The sequence below is a fragment of the Ursus americanus genome, chromosome 3 (genome assembly GCF_024610735.1).
Source record: "Ursus americanus isolate L20-20 chromosome 3, mUrsAme1.1.p, whole genome shotgun sequence".
In the NCBI taxonomy this organism is placed as follows: Eukaryota; Metazoa; Chordata; class Mammalia; order Carnivora; family Ursidae; genus Ursus; species Ursus americanus.
The window spans coordinates 24859146-24883366 of NC_142129.1; the positions used below are offsets into that span (position 1 = coordinate 24859146).

Here is a 24221-nt window from a genome sequence, read left to right on the forward strand (position 1 = left end):
TATTGTGCTTATTTAATTAATATCACCACAAAGAAAACAGCCCACAGGATATGTCAGTCACGCAGTAATGAGACTTTAGCAATGATAGACCAGAGCTATGCAGTTTTTGGAAAAAATTTTATGCAGAGAATGGAACATTTGAGTTTTTTTCCCAATGATTTATCTGTTGTTTATTATAATTATTTTAGAGTAGGAAATATAAAATAGAACACTTCATTCAAACAGGAAGCAGGGGAGATGTCAGATATATTTTGGGAAGAGGACTAGCAGCAGCCGCAGTGACAGGCTGAGCACATGGAAAGTAGAGAGAGGAATTGCGGACGGTGGTTGGTGAGGATGCTGTCTTGGAGACGTACCCTATTCTGGGACGTCTGTGTGTGTTCATTCACTCAGTCCTTAAAAAAACACTTGAAGTAAGGTATTATTATTATTTTTTTCCACTGCAAAATCATTTTTATTGCTATCCCACCAACTGCACAATCTGCTCCTGACATTAAGCTCCTTTTTCCTTTGCAATTCCGTCTTTCTTAAGTGGGCCCATGAATGCTTTCTTCTCCTCCACCATCTGGAATCAGCCATGGCCAAACTAGTTCCTTGTTCCTTGGCAAGGAACAAGTTCAGGATTGAGATAAAGCACGGAGAAGTTTGAAGCCAGGGTGGTGTTGAACTTAAGGTCAATTGAAGTAAGGTATTATTGACCTATTTTCACAAATGGGGGAACTGAGGCTCAGAGAAATATGTTTAGTGAGATAAAAAACAGAGATTTGAATCCTGATCTGATTCCAAAACCTGATGTTCACACTGAGCATTTCAGCATCTCTGCCACGTCTTTGGTATGCCTGGTAATATTTTCCTAATAGCTGGACAAGATGTGTTGCTGCTGTAAACAGGCTTTTAACAATGTGGTGGTCAGGTGTGGGGAGAGGAAGCGGTGTATGGTTTCAGGATTAGTACTCAGTCTTTTAATGAGCCTGTGCTTCTGGACTGTGAACTTCACAAGTGTTTTTCAGTTGTTGTTTTTTTTCTTCTCCCCTCCTTCAGAGAGACAAAATGTGTAGAGTGGGCCACAGTTGGTATTCCTCTTCCTCAGTGTCCCTTGAGCTCTGCTAATACCCCAGCAGATTAGACTCTAGCTAGCTAACCTGTTTGAGAGTTTCCCCGAGGGCAGGCCTTGTTCTAAAGAACAGAGTACTCAGGGTGGCTCAGTCAGGAGAAGTATCTGATGCTTGATCTCCACTCAGGTCTTGATCTCGGGGTGGTGAGTTCAGGCCCCACCTTGGGCTCCACGCTGGGAATGAAGCCTACTTAAAAACAAACAAAACAAAACAAAACAAACCAGTGTCCTCTGGCATGAGAAGCGTGAGAAGATTTTTCTCTGATACGTACTGTAAGAACCTTATTGAGCTCCTGGAAATAAATCTCACAAAATTGTGGGGGTCCCCTAAGACTGGTGCCACTGAGTTTTAACTCTTAGAGTTGTCCGCCCTAAGCCTGTAACAATTACAGTTCAGAGTTACCCACCACAGCACTGGTTCCCAAGGTGGTTTCTGCAAGGGAGTCTGGTCCTGTGAGCTGTAACTTTCTGTATTGACCTTTTGTTGCTCTGGTCTCAGGAACAGGGCACACCCTCTGTGTCCTCTTCTGTCTTAGAAGCATTTTTGTTTCTCAGTCTGTTCAGCTTTTTGCATGTCATTACGCTGGAGTGGTAACTTCCAAGCTCCTTACATGTAGAACTGAATAGTAGTATTTTGATGACCCAAAATGGAAAGATGGTATTCTAGGCAGAGACAAAACAGGAGTAAAAAGAGAAAGAAAGCCAAAATGTATATTTAAGAAAAATGAATACAAAAATTGAATGAGGCATATAATTCCCGAATGGGCTTTTTATGTCACACTCAAAAGGTTGGAGAGGGTTTGAGGGCTTAAAGTTAGGTTACCAGTTTTTATTTTTGCTTTGTGTCAGTGAGAAGTCATTGTAAGTTTCTATCAAGGAAGGAAACAGGTAAAAGAGGATGTTTAGGAAATTTTTATTTGGCCCTGATATATATGGAAGATGGATCAGAAGAGAAAGGATGGCCAGTTGCAAGCCTTTTATGGTGGTCAGGAAATGGCGTTACAATAAATGACTGTGTACGGCTATATAAGACAATGGATGGATAAGTGAAAAAATTTGCACAGTGGCGGATATTGTGTATGAAATTCAAAATTGGACAGAATTAGGGAAATTAAGAAGAAAGTTCCTTAGGCCAAATAAGGAATACAGTTTTAGACATGGTACGCTCTATTTCCCATGCTTTGTCTCTGTCTCACTGCGCTTGGTCGGCAGGCCATTGGAAATGCACTAGTTGGCAAGGAACAAGTTCCGGATTGAGATAGAGCACGGAGAAGTTTGAAGCCAGGGGAAGGATGGGGAGACATCTCATAGAGAAAGACAAGTCAGAAAACATGAAGGATAAGACTTTGGGCAGAGTTAAGGGAAGCAACAAAGAAAAAGAACCAACATTTATGCCACTAAGAGAGGCAATAGTCATAGCGTTGAAGATGTCAAGAAAGGAGGGTTTCAAAAGAGAGGTCACCAGACTTGAATGCCGGTGTTGTCTCACACAGTGTTTAATATGAGTACATTGCAAAGGCTGATTTGCATGGGGAGGATGGTGCAGAGGGAATAAAACATTGTTTGTACAAGATTAATCAAGAAAGAAAGGAGAGAAGGAACACAGCAGCTAAAGAATACAGCTATGTCACAGACTATTTTCAAGGTCTGGGAGATAGGGTATGTTTATAAAGCAATATAGTATTATGCTATATTTCACTATATTATATATTAAATTTAGTATTTTCTTATTCCCTCCCTTTTGGTATCTATGATTACCTCCGTAATATCAGAATTAAGGCTGTGTACTTGAGTTTTTTCCTTTTTTTCCTTCCACAATTTTGGCTTACCAGCTATCTGTGAACTTTATTGGCTATTCCATAAAAAAACTGTTCTTGGATGTTGTTTTTAATTAATTCACCATTATTCTGTCTTCTAGGTCTTTAATGTGTGCTTTTATTGTTATTAATTCTCCCCTCTATTTTTCTTAGTTTTATGTTGTTATTTTTGCCTAGCTTCTAGAGTTGAATACTGAGTTCATTTATTTTTATTTCTTATTTTATAATAAAAGCATTGAAGAATACAAAGTTTTGTTTTAAGTACAGAACGCTGTATGCGACATTCTCATTACCTTTTATTTCTAAATGGCCCTAATTGCAGTTTTGACTTGACTTTTTGAAGAAAGTTATTGTTTAATTTCTAAGTGGTTGCATTTATGTTTATGACTTTATTTCTAGTTACACTAGAAACTGTCATCAGAAAATGTGATAAAACAAGGTCATCTTGTTTTATCTTAATTAAGAATTTATTTACGATTCATTTTTTTAAGTTTGTATTTAAATTCTAGTTAGTTAACATACAGTGTAATATTAGTTTCAAGTATGTAATATAGTGGTTCAGCACTTTCATACAACCCTCGGAGCTCATCACAAGTACACTCCTTAATCCCCATCATCTATTTCACCCATCCCCCTGCCTACCACCCCTCTGGTAACCATCAGTTTGTATGGAAAGAGCCCAAATGTCCATCAATAGATGAATGGATAAAGAAGACGTGGTATATATACAAAATGGAAAGAATGAACTCTGGCCATTTGCAATGACATGGATGGAGCTAGAGAGTATTATGCTAAGTGAAATAAGTCAGTCAGAGAAAGACAAATACCATATGATTTCACTCATATGTGGAATTTAAGAAACAAAACAAGTGAGCAAAGGGAAAAGAAGAGAGAAGGACAAACCAAGAGACTCTTAACTATAGAGAACAAACTGATGATTCATTTTTAAATGCATGTTCTCTGAGCTCTAGAATTTATCATTTTATCATTTTTCTAACATTTCTTTTTCTTGTCGTTGCTTGCTTTGTTGCCTGTAAAAGCATATGCAAGTTACATTTTCATTGAAACATGAGGGCTTGGGATCAGATTATTATAATTTTTTTATATGTATTTTTTTGGCTTACATTGCATGTGCTTTTAAGCATAATAGTTGTATCCAGTTTTATAACTTGATTTACTCACATTTTTGTATATTTCTCAGATGCTTCAATAGTCAGGGTGACATCTTCTATGGTTCCCTCTCTGAACTTCTCAAGTTTGCTTTAATTTGCAGCAGACTGGATTACATATTCAAACAAAAGTTTTCCAATAAAGTATATTTTAGAATGTTACGTTTTCTCAGTGATGATATATCTAACAAAATTTTCCTCGAGTCCTCAAATGTGAAAGAAAACTGCAGGTTTTTAATTATGTGATCAGAAGAGTTTCTCCTAAAAAATATACTTCCTTTTATTTTGCATGGGTGTTGTGGTGGAAATGTTTGAGACTATCCTCATTTTTATTTTTTACTGGATAAGCTTTTTAAGTCTTGTTTGATTTGTATTGGGATTTCTTTAATCTTTTTTTTTTTTTTTAAAGATTTTATTTATTTATTTGACAGAGAGACAGCCAGCGAGAGAGGGAACACAGCAGGGGAGTGGAAGAGGAAGAAGCAGGCTCCCAGCGGAGGAGCCTGATGTGGGGCTCGAACCCAGAACGCTGGGATCACGCCCTGAGCCATAGGCAGATGCTTAAGGACTGCACCACCCAGGCACCCCAGGGATTTCTTTAATCTTGTACCTCCTTCCCAAAAGGTTTATGTTTTATCAGTGTCCCTTGCATTAATTTCCCTTCCAATCTCTTTACATAGAAGTCTCTTTAGCAGAGAAATGTTTTCCTTCCTCATTCCTTTGATTGTATTTTAGCATAACAATTGTTTTGGTTTCTCCTGTAGATACGTTAGTTATCTATAATTTTGTCAAACTCTTTGCCTTCTATCGTCTTCTATATTTTCTAGCATTGTTTCCCTCTCTGTATTTTTTTTCCTCGATGATTTGAGAAATTTTATAAGTTGGTTTCTATGTCAATAATTTGATTTTGTGCAAACTGTCCCTTTATTTCCGTGTTTCCTATATGGATTTTCAGTTGGTGTTTCATTCTTAGCTCTACTTCTCTGTTTCTTATCCACTTTTTTTTTTTCTTTTTTGGTACGCAGGATTTTTAAAAGTCCAATGGTCCTACAAGGTTATTTGGAAAACAACATCCCCCCAATAGACCACCCCTATTTTCCGATGATCAAAGGTGACTACCTTCAATGATTTCACTGTTCCTTGATATGTCTTACTTTGTATTTCTAAATAACGTGCTTACATTTAATTTCTACTTCCTCTTTTTCTGCTATGTCAGTTTATTGACTTCCTGCTATGAGATGTGAGGGATTATCTCCTTTATACTTGTCTTCTGCCACTGACACTCCCTGTTTTACAATCTGTCCAATATAGACGCATCATAGCATATATGCAAGTTTTGTGCCATCCATATGCCTCGAGTCCTTTTGCTTTCCTGGAAAAATTTTTTGTTGTCCCTGTAGCTAATAATCATCATTTAAAAATTGTTTGGCTGCTTAGTGTTTGGGTTTTTTTTTGTTTTTTTGTGGGGTTTTTTGGTGTGTGTTGCTTTTTATATACTAAAGACCAATTCACTCCCAAACTTTTCTCCAGAGGACATCTGGTTAGCTATATTTAAGTTCCTAGAGACGTCCCTCCAGCTTCTGTAATTTAGACTGGCATCTAAGTGTACAGCATAACTTGCATCCTAGAATCTTCCTTTACCATAATTCTGGGGATTTTCTTCACTCCTCTTTTGCATTGCATCTCCTGTTTTCTGTAATTCACCTGCCCCTCCATCATTTATTATCTTGTTTGGGTATAGCACATCAACCTATAGCTTCTTTTTTTTTTTTAAGATTTTATTTATTTGAGAGAGAGAGTGAGAGAGAGCACACGCACAAGCTGGGGGAGGGGCAGAAGGAGAGGGAGAAGTAGAAGCAGATTCCCTGCTGAGCAGGGAGCCAGACATGGGCTCCATCCCAAGACCCTGAAATTATGACCTGAGCCTAAAGCAGACACTCAACCGGCTGAGCCACCCAGGCACCCCCAACCCATAGCTTCTTGAGGCTGAAAATGGAAGTATGTGTTTTAGAGAATTTGAGTATATAAAAATATCTTCATTTGACATTATGCTTAAACAACATGTTGCCAAAGTCTAGGTTGGAAATCATTTTACTTTAGAATTTGAAGGCACTGCTTCATTTTTCCTTGGCTCTCAGGCCATTCTGATCCCTTGTAACTTTTTCTCTTTTCTTTCTTTTTTTTTTTTTATCTCCAAAATCTTTTAAGATTTCCTTTTTGTCCTCATTATTCTGAAACTCAACAGGATATACCTTAATATGTGTATGTTTTATTTATTGTGCTGGGAACTCAGTGGGACCTTTTAATCTAGGATTTCACATCATTTCCTTCTGGGAAAATGTTTTGTTTGTTAATCCCAACTCCCCATTTTCTTTTCCTGGAATTCTTATTTAGATCTTGGGCCTCCCGAGCTGATCCTTTAATTCTCTCCTGATTTCTTTCTCTATGTCTTTTTGATCACTTTCTTGGAGATTACTTCAACCTTCTAATTCTTCTAATGGCTTCCATTTTGAAACCATAATTCAGAATTATAATTAATTCTGTTATCTATAATCATCATTAATTACAAGTAATTATTAATTGTAATTAATGTAAGTATATTTTTATAATAATTATTATAATTGCTGTAGAAGAGTTCTTTTGTGCTTTCTGAATATTCCTTTATTTACAGAAACAACCTCTTGTTTTGGGCATGCATTTAAAAAAAGATCACTGAAGCTATTAATTTTTCAATGGTTTTCTTTCCAGGCATAGCCTCTATTTACTCAAATTGTTTTTTTTTTCCTATTTGTTTGATTTAATGTCTATTTTGCATGGTAGAAAATTTTTCATGCCCAGTGATCCTTGGATTGCACTCATAATTAAGGGCACATCAGAAAGCTGATTGAAAACTCTCTGCACGTGGATGTGTTTGTTGATGGTGGACATCACTGGGGAAATCACCTAGTGTCAGAGTGTTTAGGTCTTTTCTTTTAGGCTGATGGATCTAAAAGTCTCCCAAAGATGAACCTTTTAGTCCTCTGCTTGGAGGACATAAGCTAGGCTGGCAGTACTCTGTGAGCCGGGTAGGGGAAGGGGACTGGAAAACTCATGAATTCAATGTTCCTGCTTTCCCTTACCATGACAACTTTTAAGGTGGCACCCGATCCACTGTGCCAGGTGTCTTGCATTCAAGAGACCCTATGTTGCACCTTCTCCAGAGAGAAAATCTCTAGTCTCCTGCCAGGTTGGGGGAAAGAAAGTAGCCCAGCTTCACAAACATCAAATATTTGATCACATGATTTTAGTGTTGAATTCTAATCCCTTCTACGTTGGTTCTTCATGTGCATAAATATTGCTTTATTCATATTTATATTCTTAGTACCCACCCTATTGATTATACTGTCATTGCAATTCATATTTTTGAATAAATAAATAAATTATTACTTTATAAATTGAGGAAACCCTTAGCTAGATATGGCCAGTTAGAAATGTTTCTTTTTTGATGTCATTGAGCTCCTTTTCTTGTATTGTTGCCTTAATTCAGATCTATTGTTTGTCACTTCTGTATCAGAATAAGCACGTACATCTTCATATCACGTGGGCTTTTCCTACAGGTTTCAGACGGTTCAGTTCTCATGTCTGCTGTTGTTCCGAATTCATGTTCTAAACAAGTCTTTACATTGTATTTCATGAGCTGGAGTTACCATTTCATCCTATTTACTGCAGCACAAATACAGCAATTCTGGAAAACATTAAAGTGTGTCTCTGTGAGTCATATTCCCCCCCAATGCCATCCACAGTTTCCTATTCTGCCATTCAAGTTCTCTTTCATTTCTGTTCTTTTCCGCTTGGTCACTTTGCTCATGCTGAGTCCAAGTGAGCTCTTTCTTAATCTCTCTCAGTCTTCCCGTTCTGTACTGCACTCTGTGGGAAGAGCCTTTTGCCTCTAGGTTTGGGGCTGAAAGGCAACATCAGGTTCTCTCCATTTCTCAGAAGTCATTTATTTTTATAGTGTATCTCGGCTGTGATAGCTCTATTCCTCTCCGGCTGCAGGAGCCTTTTTTGTTGGCGTTTGGCAGTCTCAAGTCTATTTCTATGAAGGTAGAATATAGAAAGAGTCCTGCAATCCCTAAGAATTCAATATGGAATTGGGATTTTTTTTCTAAACTGCTGTCTTCTGTTTTTAATTCAAATGAAGTATCCTATTTTGCATATATTCATTTGGGATTATGTTATATACACCTTGCAGGCAGGAAGAGTACCTTCTAAACTGATAATAAACTTTATGATGCTCTTCTTTGGAATAAAATAGCTAGAAGAATCTTAGTTGGAGATGACGCTTTCCTGGAATGATTCTGAGGAGACAGGAATGAGTAGGACAAAGCATAGTCGAACCATGAAAGACATGTTTATCTTATCCCAAGGTCTTTGCTTTGGTCTGGTGTGAACAAATCCTTTAAATTATCACCAAATTATTTAGACCCTTCTTTCTCAATCTGCTTTAGACTCACCTTTTCTTTTCCATTTCCAGTAAACGGCCTGCATTGGTCTCATTCACTCATCTCCTGTTCTTGTCTAGGGCCTTTCCTGTCTAGGTGCCATGCTCCTTCCACCCAGACTGTTATTTCAAATGCGTTAGACCTACCCCCGTCTCCTATCTCCTCTGCTTCCTATTCTGGATGTTCGTTCAATTTTAGTTTTTGTTTGTTTGTTTGTTTTTTCAACCATCTGTCATGTGTCGTGCATTGCCCTGGGAGGTAAAACTGTGGAGGTAATAAAATACTGTGATTGAGTGTGTGGCTTCAGGCCTTCATCATTTAATACTGTAACGCGTGGTCAGTTACCTCTCACTCTGTGACTCCTTAAACAAAATGGGATACCTAACTCAGCATCGTTTAAACATTTACTGCTAATTGCTTAGGATGGTTCTGGCACACAGTGTGCCTTCAGTCAGTGTTAGCTGTCATTGTCACCATCATCACCATCACTTTTTTTTAAGATTTATTTATTTTAGAGAGAAAGACAGAGCATGAGTGGGAGGGACAGAGGGAGAGGAAGAGAGAGAATCTTAAGCAGGCTCCATGCCCAGCGAGGAGCCCGACATAGGACTCAATCCCATGACCCTGAGATCATGACCCGAGCCGAAATTAAGAGTCAGACGCTTAACCGACTGAGCCACCCAGGTGCCCTGTCATCATTGTCACTTTTATGTTTCGTTTGCTGAGCAATATAAAGTGGCTTATCACTGAAAATATTCATTTCACACCCTTTTGTCTATCTTTTCATGTTCTGAAGGCATTTGCTTCCTAACTTTCCATGGATGGAGTTAAATGTACATTGACTGATACGGGCCAAGATTGAAATGGAGAAGTGTTTTGCACTGAATATCTATTATGTTGTTCAAAATATCACAAATGGTTTATAATGAATTATCTTAGTTTCTGCATGTATTAATAATCAGCTTAGGGTAGGAAAAAGAAGAAATGTAAATAATTAAAAGGAATATTCTACAAGTTTACAGAATTGCCTGTAGAGAGTTTTAGCCTGAGCCGACTTTCATATTATTTACTTCTACTTATTATTAACAATGAAGGATCTGCTTAATTGAATTTAGTCATCATAAAGAACTGGCATAATGTATTTAATGTAGCTATTTACATATGACACATAAGTCATATTTTAAGATTTTGCTGACTTCTAAATTAACATTATGAATGCTTTTAAATAATATTCAGAAAAGAGCTGACATACCAAATCATCTTGAGAAGTTAAAATAGTCATTTATAGTAAACATTCAAATGAATTAATCCTACATGAAAAGAAACCTAAGGAAATTATTTGAAACTAATTTTGATTATCTAGAGTATAATAAACATGGTAATACAGTTGTAGCTCAGTGGTTTATAATTAAAAATAACTAGTCTTCATAGAATTCATATTAAAACTTTTATCGCAAGTTCAAAATTAAGAAAAAAAAGTTATTCAACACTATTGCTACAAATGCCGCACATACACACTGTGTTGGGGTGAAACTCTATTATTATAGTGTTGGTGCGTCTTGTTCATCCAAAGTGTTGTGGGTGTGACTTCCTACACTCTTCCCTGAAACCACCCGTCCCACCACACACACCCCAACATGCACACTTAAAGATGCTACCCTCTCCAAGCTCAGAGCCAAGGGCAGAAGGACTCATCTGGGTGGTTTTCTCTGCATAGCGAGGGTGAAAGATGGTCATCTCGTGTGGCAATTACCAGGAATTGACATTAAGAGCTGAGGTTGTGGGAAAATAAAAGCAAGAAATAGCAGATCTGGATGAAATCCAAAGATGATGGCTTTTTGCTTGTTGCTTCTGACGTAATTCTTGGACAGCAGCTATATTTAATTATAGGTAGAGTGTGGGGGCCTTCTTCCCAATGTTGCCTCTCAGTCCTAAATTGAAATGTATGTGGAGTTTCCTCCTGTATTTTATATTTTCTGTTCACAAAACACCTTCACAGATATTAACTTGTTAGATCTTTCCAATATCCCTGTGAGGTATGTGTCAGAGTGCATAATTTCCCCAAATTAGCTTCTCTAGGGGTATAGATGAAAGAATCTAGACACCACACAGCTTGAAGAAAGAATAGGTTTACTACTCACATCTGCCTACTGCCTAAAGCCATGCCTACTCAAAACACTAACTAGTGAGTAATGATAATCACAGATGTGTTTATCATTCATTCTATTTATTAATCAGGTTATGTATTTATCAAACATTGACTTTTTATTAAATCCTAGGTCTTAAAAAAGGTAACGGGAGGTCAAAAATAATCTGTCCCTGAGATTACTATACTCTCAGTCTAGTTGGGAAATGGACACATGAACAAATAATCACAATAAAATGCCAAAGAGTTATGATAAAATACATAATGAAATACAGGGGAGAACATACCTACCTGCCTGGTATTGGGCAGATCAGAGAAGACTTCACAGAAAAGCTGAATTTTCTCTCATGAGGGCAACTAGGGACTCTCACTTTTCAAATCCTATCCTCATGAAATTTGTTTCTTTGGATGTCACTGACCATTTCCTCATTCCTTAAATTATCTGTTTGGTTTCATGGGCTATATTCTTCCTTAGTTTCCATCTGGCCATGTTTTCTCATCCTCCTTTGCTGAGTCTGCTCCTTAAAATTTGCTCTTTCCAGGACCCCATTTGTGCCATCTTTCCTTCACACTATCCCTGTTTCTGTGGATGAGAATAAATATTCATAGTCTCAATTGCCTTGAATATGACTGTGCCTTTGAAATCTTCACCTCCTGCAAACCTGACTCATAAATACAGCTCAAGCGTTCATCTGAGTTGTGAGTTTCTTGGCTTGGAAGCCTCACTGGGACTTTGAGCTCATAGACAACCAAGTCATGATCTACATTTTAAAACCAGTCATTCCCTTGTGTGCCTTTATTCAATGAAAGAAGCTATCACCTGTTCACTTGTTCTTTTGTTCCTTCTTCCTTCATTCAACAAATATTTGTTAATACCTACTGGGGGTTAGTCACCACGGTTGGCTCTGGGATAAAACAGTAGAACAAAAGTCCTGGTTCTTACTCTTCTGAGGAAAATAAATTTTAAATTGGTGCTTAGCAAAGTATGGTTTACTAATTACATCTGTCAGAATCACAGGAAGAAGGGCTTTTAAAAATCTCAACCCGAGGTTCCTTCCCAGACTTGTTGAATTGTAATATTTAAGAACTGGGTTCCAGGGATCTATATTTTAAGTCAACTGCTTAAGTAATTCTGAGGAACATAACCTAACCTTTATAAAACCACTTATTTAAAAAAAAAAAAGAAAGGAAATCAAACAAATAAATACGTAATTACGCACTGTGAAGTGCCAATGAAGGAGGCTACAAGGTGCTGTGTGAGTGTCTAACAGGGACTAGGCAGGGTTGATGCAATGGTCAGCCATTTCTGAAAGTCAGATAAGGCAAGGGCAAGGCCCTGTAGCTGGTGGTTGATCAGACATGAGGGGTGGAAGTCAGTGAATGCTAAGAATGACTCTCAAATCCGAAGACTGGATGTCATTGTTTGGGTCCTCTCTTTCTTTCTATTTTCTTTAATATATCTCAGATCCGTCCCCTCTTCTTGATCATCACTGCTCCTAACAGAATTCACAGGCTCTTGTCTTGCCTGGAATTACAACATCCCTAACTCGAATTCTTGCTTCTGTATCACTCTCTTCCCTCATCTGTCACCACAGTGATCTCCCATATATATATATATATATATATATATATATATATATATATATATATATATATATATATATAATCTCCACATATTTGCTTAAAATCCTTTAATCACTCTCTGGCCTGGAGAGTAAAGTCTGAAAACCTGGTGCTGCTTGCAGAGGCCTTCCTGACCACTGCATGGTCAGATTCCTGTTGCCCTCACCTTTCATCTGGAATTCTCCAGCAACATCAGTGTGAATGGCCTGTCTGGAGTCCTGAACTCTGTCAGTCTTCTCACCACTCTGCAGCCCATGGATTCTTCTAAATAACGAAACTCACCACCCCTGTCCTTGTCGTAATCCTTCAGAGGATCCTCTTGACCACCTGTAAGATAGCATCCAAACTCCTCTCAGTGGCTCATAATGTCCTTCATGATCTCATATGTCACATATTCCATAACCTTACCTCCTTACCTCTTGCCACTCCATCCCATGCTTTAATCTGCATGTCTGGTATTCTTTATACCTTTAGTTTCTCCGGTTTGCCATGGCTTCTTGCCCTTGGGTCTTAATGTCCCCTCCCTTTCTTCTTCCCTCCCTCCCTTCTTCCTCTTTCCTTTTTTCCTTCCTTCTTCCTCTTTCATTCTTTCCTTCCTTCTTTCCTTCCTTCCTTTTTTGCCTGGTGCCCTCTTACAATCCTCTCTCCTGAATTATCTCCTACACCCATCAGGCTGCTGTTTACACATCGGTGAAGCCTGGGCTGGGTGGCCCTGCTGAATGCTTCTCTAGCAGCACCATTTCCTCACTCCTCTCTAGGAGTCTTTGCCTATCTCTGTCCCCACCTACACTGTCTCTGGGGCTCAGGAACCATGTCTTGGTCACTGATGAATCCCCACACTGAATCCTATGTCTTGAACAGAGTGGGTATGCAACATCTTTTTTATACGCTGAATAATACTAAGCGTTACTACTTCCCGAATGTATTAAGTTAAATAGTTTGCATATTTTTAAAAGAACAGCTTTATTGAGATAATCCACATTTGCCCATAAAATTCACCCTTTTAGGGTGTAATTCAGTATTATTCAGTATATTCGTAGAGTTGTGTATCCGTCTCCACTATCTAATTTTAGGCCATTGCCCAAGAAATCCTGTACCCTTGAGCGTTCACTATGTTCCCTTCTCCCCGTAGCCCCTGGCAGTCACCAATCTATTGTCTGTTAATGGGTTTGCCTGTTCTGGACATGTCATATAAAATAAAATCACACGATATGTGGTCTTTGTGACTAACTTTTCTCACTTCACGTATTTTCAAGGTTCGTCTATTTTAGAGCATATATTAGGACTTTATTTTTTATTTTTAATACTTGATTCCTTTTATTTATTTTTAATATTTGATTGTATAGATATAACCAATTTGTTTATCCATTCATTAGTTAATGGGCATTTGGGTTGTTTCTGCTGTTTGGCTATTATAAATAATCCTACTATGAACATTGATATACAGATTTTTGTGTGAATGTATGTCTTCGGTTTTCTTGGATTGGAATTATTTAGAGGTAGAAACTGCTAGGTTATATGGCAACTCTATGTTTAACTTTTGAGGAACTGCCAAACTATTTCCCAAAATAACTGCACCATTTTACCTTCCCACCAGCAACGTAAAGAGTTTTAATTTTTCACATCTTCAGTAACACTTGATATTGTCTATATTTTTTTATTATAACTATCCTAGTGGATCTTGTGTTTTTATTTGTATTTCTCTGATGACTAATGATGTTGGACACTTTTCATATTGGCCATTCTTACATCTTCTTTGGACAAATGACTCTTCAATTCTTTAACTCATTTTTATTTGGATTATTTGTCTTTTAACTTTAATTCTAAGAGTTTTTAATGTATATATAATATATATATATAAATATATGGGTGATGGGTATTAAGGAGGGTACTTGTGATAAGCACTGGGTGTTATATGTAAGTGATGAATTACTAATTTCTACTCCTGAAACCAATATTACACTATAGGCTAACTAACTAGAATTTAAATAAAAACTTGATAAAACCAAAAATATTCAATAAATACTCAAATGCCTTCAAAAAATAAATAAAATTTAAATGTCACCTCATCTCTAACGTATATATATGTGTGTGTGTGCGTATTATAGGTATATTTTATTTTTTTATTTTTATTTTTTAATTTTTTTTTATTATATTATGTTAGTCACCATACAGTACATCCCTGGTTTCCGATGTAAAGTTCGATGATTCATTAGTTGCGTATAACACCCAGTGCACCATGCAATACGTGCCCTCCTTACTACCCATCACCGGTCTATCCCATTCCCCCACCCCCCTCCCCTCTGAGGCCCTCAGTTTGTTTCTCATAGTCCATAGTCTCTTGTGCTTCATTCCCCCTTCTGATTACCCCCCCCCTTTCTTTATCCCTTTCTTCCCCTACCGATCTTCCTAGTTCTTATGTTCCATAGATGAGAGAAATCATACGGTAATTGTCTTTCTCTGTTTGACTTATTTCACTTAGCATTATCTCCTCCAGTGCCGTCCATGTTGCAGCAAATGTTGAGAATTCGTTCTTTCTGATAGCTGAGTAATATTCCATTGTATATATGGACCACAACTTCTTAATCCAGTCATCTGTTGAAGGGCATCTCAGTTCCTTCCACGATTTGGCTCTTGTGGACAATGCTGCTATGAACATTGGGGTGCATATGGCCCTTCTCTTCACTACGTCTGTATCTTTGGGGTAAATACCCAGTAGTGCAATGGCTGGGTCATAGGGTAGCTCAATTTTTAACTTTTTAAGGGACCTCCACACTGTTTTCCAGAGTGGCTGTACCAACTTGCATTCCCACCAACAATGTAGGAGGGATCCCCTTTCTCCACATCTTCTCCAACAATTGTTGTTTCTTGCCTTGTCTATTTTTGCCATTCTAACTGGCATAAGGTGGTATCTCAGTGTGGTTTTGATTTGAATTTCCCTGATGGCTAATGATTTTGAACATTTTTTCATATATATTATATATATATATTCTAGATACAAATTCCTTATTAGATACATGATTTGGAAATGATTTGGCCCACTGTGGGTTGTCTTTTCACTCTCCTAATGGCATCTGTTGAATCACAAAAGGACTTAATATTAATGAAGTCTAATTCATCTATTTTTATTTTGTTTCTTACATTTTTGGTGTCATGTCTTGTCCCAGTACCATTTGTTGAAAAGACTATTTTGTCTTCATTGAATTTGCTTGGGATCCTTGTCAAAAATCAATTAACCATACATGTGAGAGGTTACTTCTGGGCTCTTAATTTTATTTCATTGATTTGTCTATCTTTATGCCAGCATCATGCTGTCTTGATTGCTATAGCTTTGTAGTGAGTTTTAAAATGAGAAGTGGGGAAAAATAAAACAAGACAAAATCAGAGAGGGAGACAAACCATTAGAGACTCTTAATCATAGGAAACAAACTGAGGGTTGCTGGAGGGGAGGGGGGTGAGGGGATGGGATAACTGGGTGACAGATATTACAGAGGGCATGTGATATAATGAGCACCAGATATTATATAAGACTGATGAATCACTGACCTCTACCTTTGAAACTAATAATACACTATATGTTAAGTAATTGAATTTTAAAAAAGAATATAAACAACAATAACAAAAATAATAAGAAATAAAATCAAAAGTGTGAATTCTCCAACTTTGTTTTTCACTCTCAAGATTGTTTTGTCTATTCTGGGTCCCTGATATTTCCATGTGGATTTTAGAAGCAGCTTGTTCATTTCTGCAAAGAAGCCAGGTGGGATTTTGATAAGGATTATGTTGAATCTGTCAATTAACTTAGGGAGTGTTTCCATCTTAGCAATATGCATTTTTTTATCCATGAACATGGGGTTTCTTTTTACTTATTTAGATCTTTCATTTTTTAAAATGGTATTTAGTAGGTTTTAGTGAAAGAAAATCTTGCACTTCACTTGTTAGGTTTATTCTTAAGTATTTAACTCTTTTGATGCTAAAATTTTCTTAACTTTATTTTAAACTGTCCTTCTAAATAGGAGAAATCTGCATTTTTAAAGGTTATGAGATACGTAATATTAGATAAGGTCAGGGCTTCAGTATGGGGATCATCTCACATACATATATTAGACTTTCAGAAACACTAAAAGTACTTTGAATAGGAGTAGAAAGCTGTGCATGACCCAAAGGAAAGGATGAATATTAAGGAAGAAATATTTATTTATATATGAATATATATACTAATATACTGAGAAACTTTATTTTGAGTTGCATTATCAAATTAACTGTGCAACGTGTATTCACTCATATGTGAATCATGATTCACAAAACACACCAAATTTTGACTTTTTATTATTATTTTTTTAACTAGGCTCCATGCCTAGCATGGAGCCAAATGTGGGGCTCAAACTCACGATCCTGACATCAAGACCTGAACTGAGATCAAGAGTTGGACACTTAACTGACTAAGCCACTCAGGGGCCCCCAAATTTTGATATTTTAAATACTTAATGCTAATTAGTGCACTTGTTATGTCTATTGATTATGTCGACATTAATGAGTAAAGCTTTTTCAAAACACTCAATTTCACTGGAAATGTTTGCATATACAAACATTATATTGTTGTATTGTATATTGTTGTATACATGTCATTATATTGTTGTGGAAAAATAATCAGACCAGTGAGAAACCAAGTGACACTCGGAGAAGTGGGAGAAGTAGGCTTTATTTTATGCCGGAGGACCCAGACAAGATTGCACTAGAAATGGTCAGTGGGGTTACAGAGCTTTTATAGGGAAGTGCAGGGGGTCAGGTTCCAAGGGCTGTGCTGACTGCTGGTAGGTGGGTTTAATTTGGTGGTGGGGGCGTAGCTTTAGGCAGGAACAGTGGTTAGGGCAGCAGTTAGGGCAGTGCAGGAAGCTCGTAGCAGGGAGCCTGTCTACAGAAGCAGAAATGGGTGGTTATTTCTTGCTCCCAGCAGAGCTTCTGGTTATCTCTTGTTATTGCTAGTAACTTTCCATCTGGGGCCTGCCAGCCTGGGCCTGCTCTGGGTAATTTTTTTCTTCAATATAAGTCAGATGAAGGTTGGGGTTTTGAATATTGGGGTGGCAAACTAGTCACCAAAATGATTATCGATACTGTGATTTATAGAGCAAAATGAAAAGAGATGATTATGATTAGCTACCATTACCTGTTAGTATTTAAAATGTTTCCTCATGTAGGGTAATCCCATCAGTGAAGATACCACTTAATATGTGGAGAAAATATTATAACTGAGGTATTACATTGAGTAAGAATTTTGTAAAGAACACTGAAAATTATTAATTATAATGGGGCCTTGAATTGGGAAGTATTCTTGTAGTCTTTTTTTCAAGAGCTACTGAAACTATACAGAAGAAATTGTTCTATAAAAATAATGTCTACTTAAAGAATTTATGAGGAATTACTCTAGGTTGATTGGTCTGGAAAGATTAAAGATTAAAAAGTAGAAGCACACTCAGAAAGTTTTGTTTTTGTGGCTGTTGGTGTATTTGTCTGCAGTAATAATAGGATTTGACAGCAGAAACCAGTTGATGGCTCACATGCTATGAGATGCACTGGATTGGAGCCTACAGAATGAATCACTGTTGGTGAACATTATCAAGTCAGGAATGGGCTATGGTTTTGTCCCTGGAAGGTCTGTCTAAATAACTATCATCCATTTGTTAGATTATATATTTTAGAAAGAAATCCTAATATCAGAATAATGTCAAAGACAAGGAAGACAAATTTTAAAAATGCATGGATACGCATATGAAAGATGGTATAATTTGTTGCTGTCGCTGGACAAAAGGGCTGAATGATCCTTGTTTATACCTTATAGCACCGTTGTGAAAATTAGGTTGTTTAATTAATCTCAAGTAGTATTGTTTTTAATCACTATTTAGCAACATATGCAAAACAAATAATTTGACTCAAATATTAACATATTTACAAGATCCTCATTTAAGTATTTGCTATTTGTTCTTCCCTGGGGTAGATACTAGTCAGTTCCCAGACTTCAACTATGGCATCAAAACACAGTGCAGTTATATATAAATAGATTCCTTGACGAAAATGGAGTCATGTGTATTTGTCATGTTACAAAAATATACTTAATATTTTCTCCATTATATTAAAAAAGTCTTTATTTTTATTTATGAAAAACATTTTTCCATTAGTTCAGTACGTAGAAAACTGACCAAGGAAAATTTAATATTTAACTTATAATGATAAGTATCTACCCTATGTAATGAGGCTTATCTGGTATAGGTATATTTCTTTGTTAACAAAGAAATTTCCTTCTGGAAAATGAAATGTATTGAGAAATAAAGAATTACACATGCGGTTAGAAAGCTGACCTTTAAAGTCGCTAACAATCTTGAAGTTTAATGTTTCTGAGATATTTGGCTGCCTTTTCTTTTTTTTTTTTACAGTAACATCATAAATCTATAGAAACCCCAAACAAAATGCAATTTTGGTTTTACATTAATTAGCTTTGAAACATAACCTTCACAAAAGTATTTTATTATCTTTTAAGAGTCCATTAGGGTATAAAATCAATACTTCAGCCGCTCAGTGGAGCATTTCATTTTCTCAATATTTTCAAGAGAAGCCTCTATATGCTTCCAATTTAACTTTCTTTTCTTTCCTAATGGAATTCTATACATACATAAAATAACTTTCCTAAGTTGTTAAAACCTAATACAAAATTAGCAGGGATGTGATAGATTGCTATACCTTTGTGCCAAAAAGGGTAGGAGCTAATAGTTTTGAGTGCCCTTCTGACACATGAAATACCACCTTTTTTCTCAAGGGAGGATATTTGAAATTAAACAGGCATGAATTTTGTACTCCACCTTGGGGAGATTTGATAGTCCTCTGCAGGTATTAAGCTTGGGGACCATAGTTCTCTATCCTCAATCGTTCACCCCACATTCAAGAAAGGAAAACATCCTTAAGTGATCGATTTATTCATGACAACAGTTTCAGTTGCATAGTTCCCCAAAGGGAGGCAATCTTCAAGTAATGAAAGCATATTGCCTACACAAGCCACTCTGGGGCGTGTTTTTGGTAAATGACAGCTGTCACTGCCTTCTGAGTAGATTCTCAATAGAATACTCCACTGGTGGTGGTCACAGGATGGGTGGAGAAGCTTATTTTGAGTTGTATTTGGTTTTCTATTGCTGGGTAACAAAGAACTCAACATTTAACATCCTAAAACAAGAAAACATTTATCATCTTACACAGTAGATCAGAAATTCAGAAGCAGCTTATTAGCTGGCGGGGGGGTTCTGGCTCAGGGGTTCTCATGAGGTTGCCGTGAAGGTGTCACTGGGGGCTGCAGTCACCTGAAGATTGGAATGCAGCCAGAAAATTCACTCTTTAGGTGCTTCCTTCACATGCATGATAAGTTGGTGATGGTTGTTGGCAGGTGGCCTGGGTTCCTCTCCATTGGGCTGCTTGAGCATTCTCATGAAACTGTTCTTCTTCTGGAGTGACTGATCTAAGAGAGAGCAAGGCAGCAGCCAAAATATTTTTAATGACCTCGTCTCAGAAATCACATGTAATCGTTTCTAGTATGCACTGTTGTTTACATAAATCGACCCTATTCACAGTTGGAGAGGACTACCTGGGTTCACAAATGCTGGGATGTGAGATTATTGGGAGCCATTTTGGAGCCAGACTACCACAGAATATGGTAATTCTTCTTTTGGGTTGTGAATAGAGCTGGTCTTGGGGAAAATAAGTTGTATATTGTTTTGTTCTGTTTTCTAACCATTCTTTGGGCTCCCAGTTCTGTGCTTCTTTGAACCACCTTCTATTACCAGTTCCCAGTACTTTCAAGTTGACCCCTTCTTCCTCAGCACTGTGCTGTGGTATCCCTCCTGTTGTTGAAAAACAGAATTCAGATGAGTAAATTTGAAGGTCTAATTAGCTTACTAAATGATTCATGAATTGGGTAGCATCTCATCTAGCAAGTAGAGGTGTGTTCCAAGGAGTTGTGCAAAATGGAATGTTTTTATAAGAGGGTGGGGCAAGGAAATTATAAGCAAAAGAAAGGATTGTTCCAGGCAAAGTCACCCTTCCTTAGAGAGGAGAGCAGGAGGTCTTGTCATGCAGATTCCCTCACCTTCCTTTGGGGAATGGAGAAGGCCCAAGTGGTAGACTCGTTGACATCCATCAGAAAATTCCTGACTGACCCGGTTAAGAGTACATCACTGGGGAAGGTTGAAACTGCAGTTAGATTCAGGTATTAAGCCGAAGTTTACTGACTTGGGGTTTTACCCTAAGTGATGCCACTTTGGGCCTTTGGTTTTCTTTTTAACACTGTCCTTCCTTTCTTGCAAATTCAGCAAAGATTTGAGGGCAAATTGTGTGTCAGTCACTGTTCATATCAGTGAACAAAATCATTCTCTCTCTCTCTCTCTCTTTTTTAAAATTCTATTTATTTATTTAAGAGAGAGAGAGAGAGATAGCAAGAGAGATTTGGAGCAAAGAGGGGGAGTGGGGAGAGGGAAAAGCAGACTCCACGCTGAGCAGGGCGTCCTATGTGGGACTTGATCCCAGGACCCTGGGATCATGACCTGAGCTGAAGGCAGCTGCTTAGCCGACTGAGCCACCCAGGCATCCCAAAATCACTCTTTTTATAGTAGCTGCTTTTCATAATAAGTCGTCTCCTATGATCCATGATTTCTAGTTTGTCCTATTAGCATTCTGCTAGAATTACTGTGTTTCTAATAAGGTAAATGCAATATTGTGATTTATAAGAGAAATATATGGTCTTCGACCTTATTCATGGCACAAAGCACCTAAAACCTTTGGAATTTTTTGTAATAAGAACAATAAAAGTGTCTTTTTTTTTTAAGATTTTATTTATTTATTGGACAGAGAGACACAGTGAGAGAGGGAACACCAGCAGGGGGCGTGGGAGAGGGAGAAGCAGGTTTTCTGCTGAGCAGGGAGCCCGACGTGAGGCTCAATCCCAGGACCCTGGGATCATGACCTGAGCCAAAGGCAGACGTTTAATGACTGAGCCACCCAGGCACCCCATAAGGTGTCTTTTATTATGTTAATAAGATGACTTTTGGAAGCCCTCTAGATAACCTAAGTATGGGGACTTGTTGCCCAAGGTACCAACCATGTGATTAGAGGATTGGAACTTTTAGTCCCACTCCAGACTTCTGGGAAGGGAGAGGGGCTAAAGGTTGGATTAATGCCAGTGGCCACTGATTTAATTAATCATGCCTATGTGATGAAGCCTCCATAAAGTCCCAAAAGGTGGGGGTTCAGAGAGCTTAAGAGTTCGTGAACAGGTAGAGATTTGGGAGGCGGTGGCGTAATCAGAAAGCATGGAAGCTCTGTGCCCTTCCCACATACCTCGTCCTATACATCTTTTCCTTTTTATCATAAACTGGTAATCCAGTAAGTAAAGTGTTTCTCTGAATTCTGTGAGCTGCTCTAGCAAATTAGTTGAACCCAAGGCAAGTGTTGTTGGAACCTTCAGTCTATAGGTTCGTCAGAAGCACACGTGAGACATGGACTTGGCAATTGACATCTGAGGTGGGAGGGGGACAGTCTTGCAGCCTGAGCTTTAACTTGTGGGATCTGATGCTATATCCAGGTAGACAGTGTCAGAATTGAGGTAACTTATAAGACACCCAGCTGCTATTCGACATTGCTTGGTGGTATGGGAAACGTCCTCTTCCCTACCCCATAAATGTTGGAACTGGGTCTAGAACCTTTAGTAAACAATCAAGGTAAGAGGTCAATGATTGGCAGAATCCCCTTAAAATAATATTTTTATTTTAGTAGAGGTACTCTGTGATTTAATCCAGAGTAAGGTGGAACTTTAAGGCTCTGAAGCAGATACTAAGCACACTGGGTGGGGGGGGCTTTCTCATTTGTACCAATTTCACCGCTTTAAACCACTTGTAAGACTACTTTTGTTCAGTGGAAAACATTACCACCAAGCTATCTCATTCAGCGTGGTCTCTTGCACGGTATGGAAACGCAAGATCGGGGAAAAAGGTATATTCCATAGTTAAACAAAGGCAAAAACATTAATACAGTTATCACCACGGGTACATGATAATTATCAGCGATTAGTTCGTTTTACCATTTCCTATGAAAATTGACACAGTGCGATTTGAATTTCCACAGATATGGTGAAGAGCTTTGCATCACTGTTTTATGTAGATATTTATATCCTAAGCCACTGTTTCAGGGATTCTGGCATTTATATCTGTGATTAACTCTAAAACATATTTCCGTGGGGAAATATTTTTTTTTTTTTTTGAGTTTCAAAACTGTTCAGGCCAATAAGTCTTTCTACAAATGACAGATTGGTCAACATTGAGGAGGTAAATGGAAACTAATGACACTCATGAAGCTGACGATAGGAATGATTTATTGGACCCGATCATTTAACACTTTCATCGAGAAGTCAATACTGGGGAAAGAAAACCGGGCTGTTATTACGGTAAACTGTATTTGCACTGTCAGCATTCAGTGATTTATTACAAACCTGTGGCTAGGATTAGGATATTATAAATGGGGGAAAATGGAAGGCTCATTAATTTTTTATCCCCACAGGTGGAAGACATGCAGTGGGCTAATAGAGAACACACCCACCCGGCGTCCGTCTGCAGCCTGCCCTGTAAGCCTGGGGAGAGGAAGAAAACGGTGAAAGGAGTCCCTTGCTGCTGGCACTGTGAGCGCTGTGAAGGTTACAACTACCAGGTGGATGAGCTCTCCTGTGAACTTTGCCCTCTGGATCAGAGACCCAACATCAACCGCACAGGCTGTCAGCTTATCCCCATCATCAAACTGGAATGGCATTCCCCCTGGGCTGTGGTGCCTGTGTTCATTGCAATGTTGGGAATCGTCGCCACCACCTTTGTGATCGTGACCTTTGTCCGCTATAATGACACTCCTATTGTAAGGGCTTCTGGACGAGAACTCAGTTATGTGCTCCTAACAGGGATTTTCCTCTGTTACTCAATCACCTTTTTAATGATTGCCGCACCAGATACTATCATATGTTCCTTCCGCCGGATCTTTCTAGGACTTGGCATGTGTTTCAGCTATGCAGCCCTTCTTACCAAAACAAACAGAATCCACCGAATATTTGAGCAGGGGAAGAAATCGGTCACAGCACCCAAGTTTATTAGTCCAGCATCCCAGCTGGTGATCACTTTCAGCCTCATCTCCGTCCAGCTTCTAGGAGTGTGCGTCTGGTTTGCTGTGGACCCCCCACACATCATCATTGACTATGGAGAACAGCGGACTCTAGACCCAGAGAACGCCAGGGGAGTGCTCAAGTGTGACATTTCTGATCTCTCGCTCATTTGTTCACTGGGGTACAGTATCCTCCTGATGGTCACTTGTACTGTTTATGCCATTAAAACGAGAGGTGTCCCAGAGACTTTCAACGAAGCCAAACCTATCGGATTTACCATGTATACCACCTGCATCATTTGGTTAGCTTTCATTCCCATCTTTTTTGGTACAGCACAGTCAGCAGAAAAGGTAAGCACAAGAAATGCGTACACCAACCCTTCCCTGGATTTAACTTCTTTCCTTAGGATGCTTCCCTGCCTTTCTTTTCAGTTCACTTATAGTCTCTCAAGATGACTCAGTCTGTATTCTTCTTTACAATATATATATATATATATATACACATATATAGATAGATAGATAGATAGATATAGATATATATTCCTTCAAGGTCACTTAACTTTGAATATTTGTTGACTAAGGTTGACTTTCATGAGGAATGCTTTAATGTGTCCTCCTTAGCAAGGTTGAAAATGGACAGATCTCACATTACTTTCTGGGTCGCTCTTCCCAGGTCTGTTATCTACGAAGATAACT

At 38.1% G+C, this 24221-nt stretch overlaps 1 protein-coding gene across 2 annotated transcripts in view; it reads left to right on the forward strand.

The window, feature by feature from the left end:
• Window positions 1–24221, forward strand: part of GRM8 (glutamate metabotropic receptor 8) — a 723043-nt gene that overhangs the window by 625871 nt on the left and 72951 nt on the right. For both annotated transcript variants that reach the window (XM_087860847.1, XM_045792722.2), the window contains exon 9: window positions 22941–23876. In XM_087860847.1, the coding sequence (XP_087716973.1) occupies window positions 22941–23876 (936 nt within the window). The remainder of the gene's footprint in view (window positions 1–22940; window positions 23877–24221) is intronic.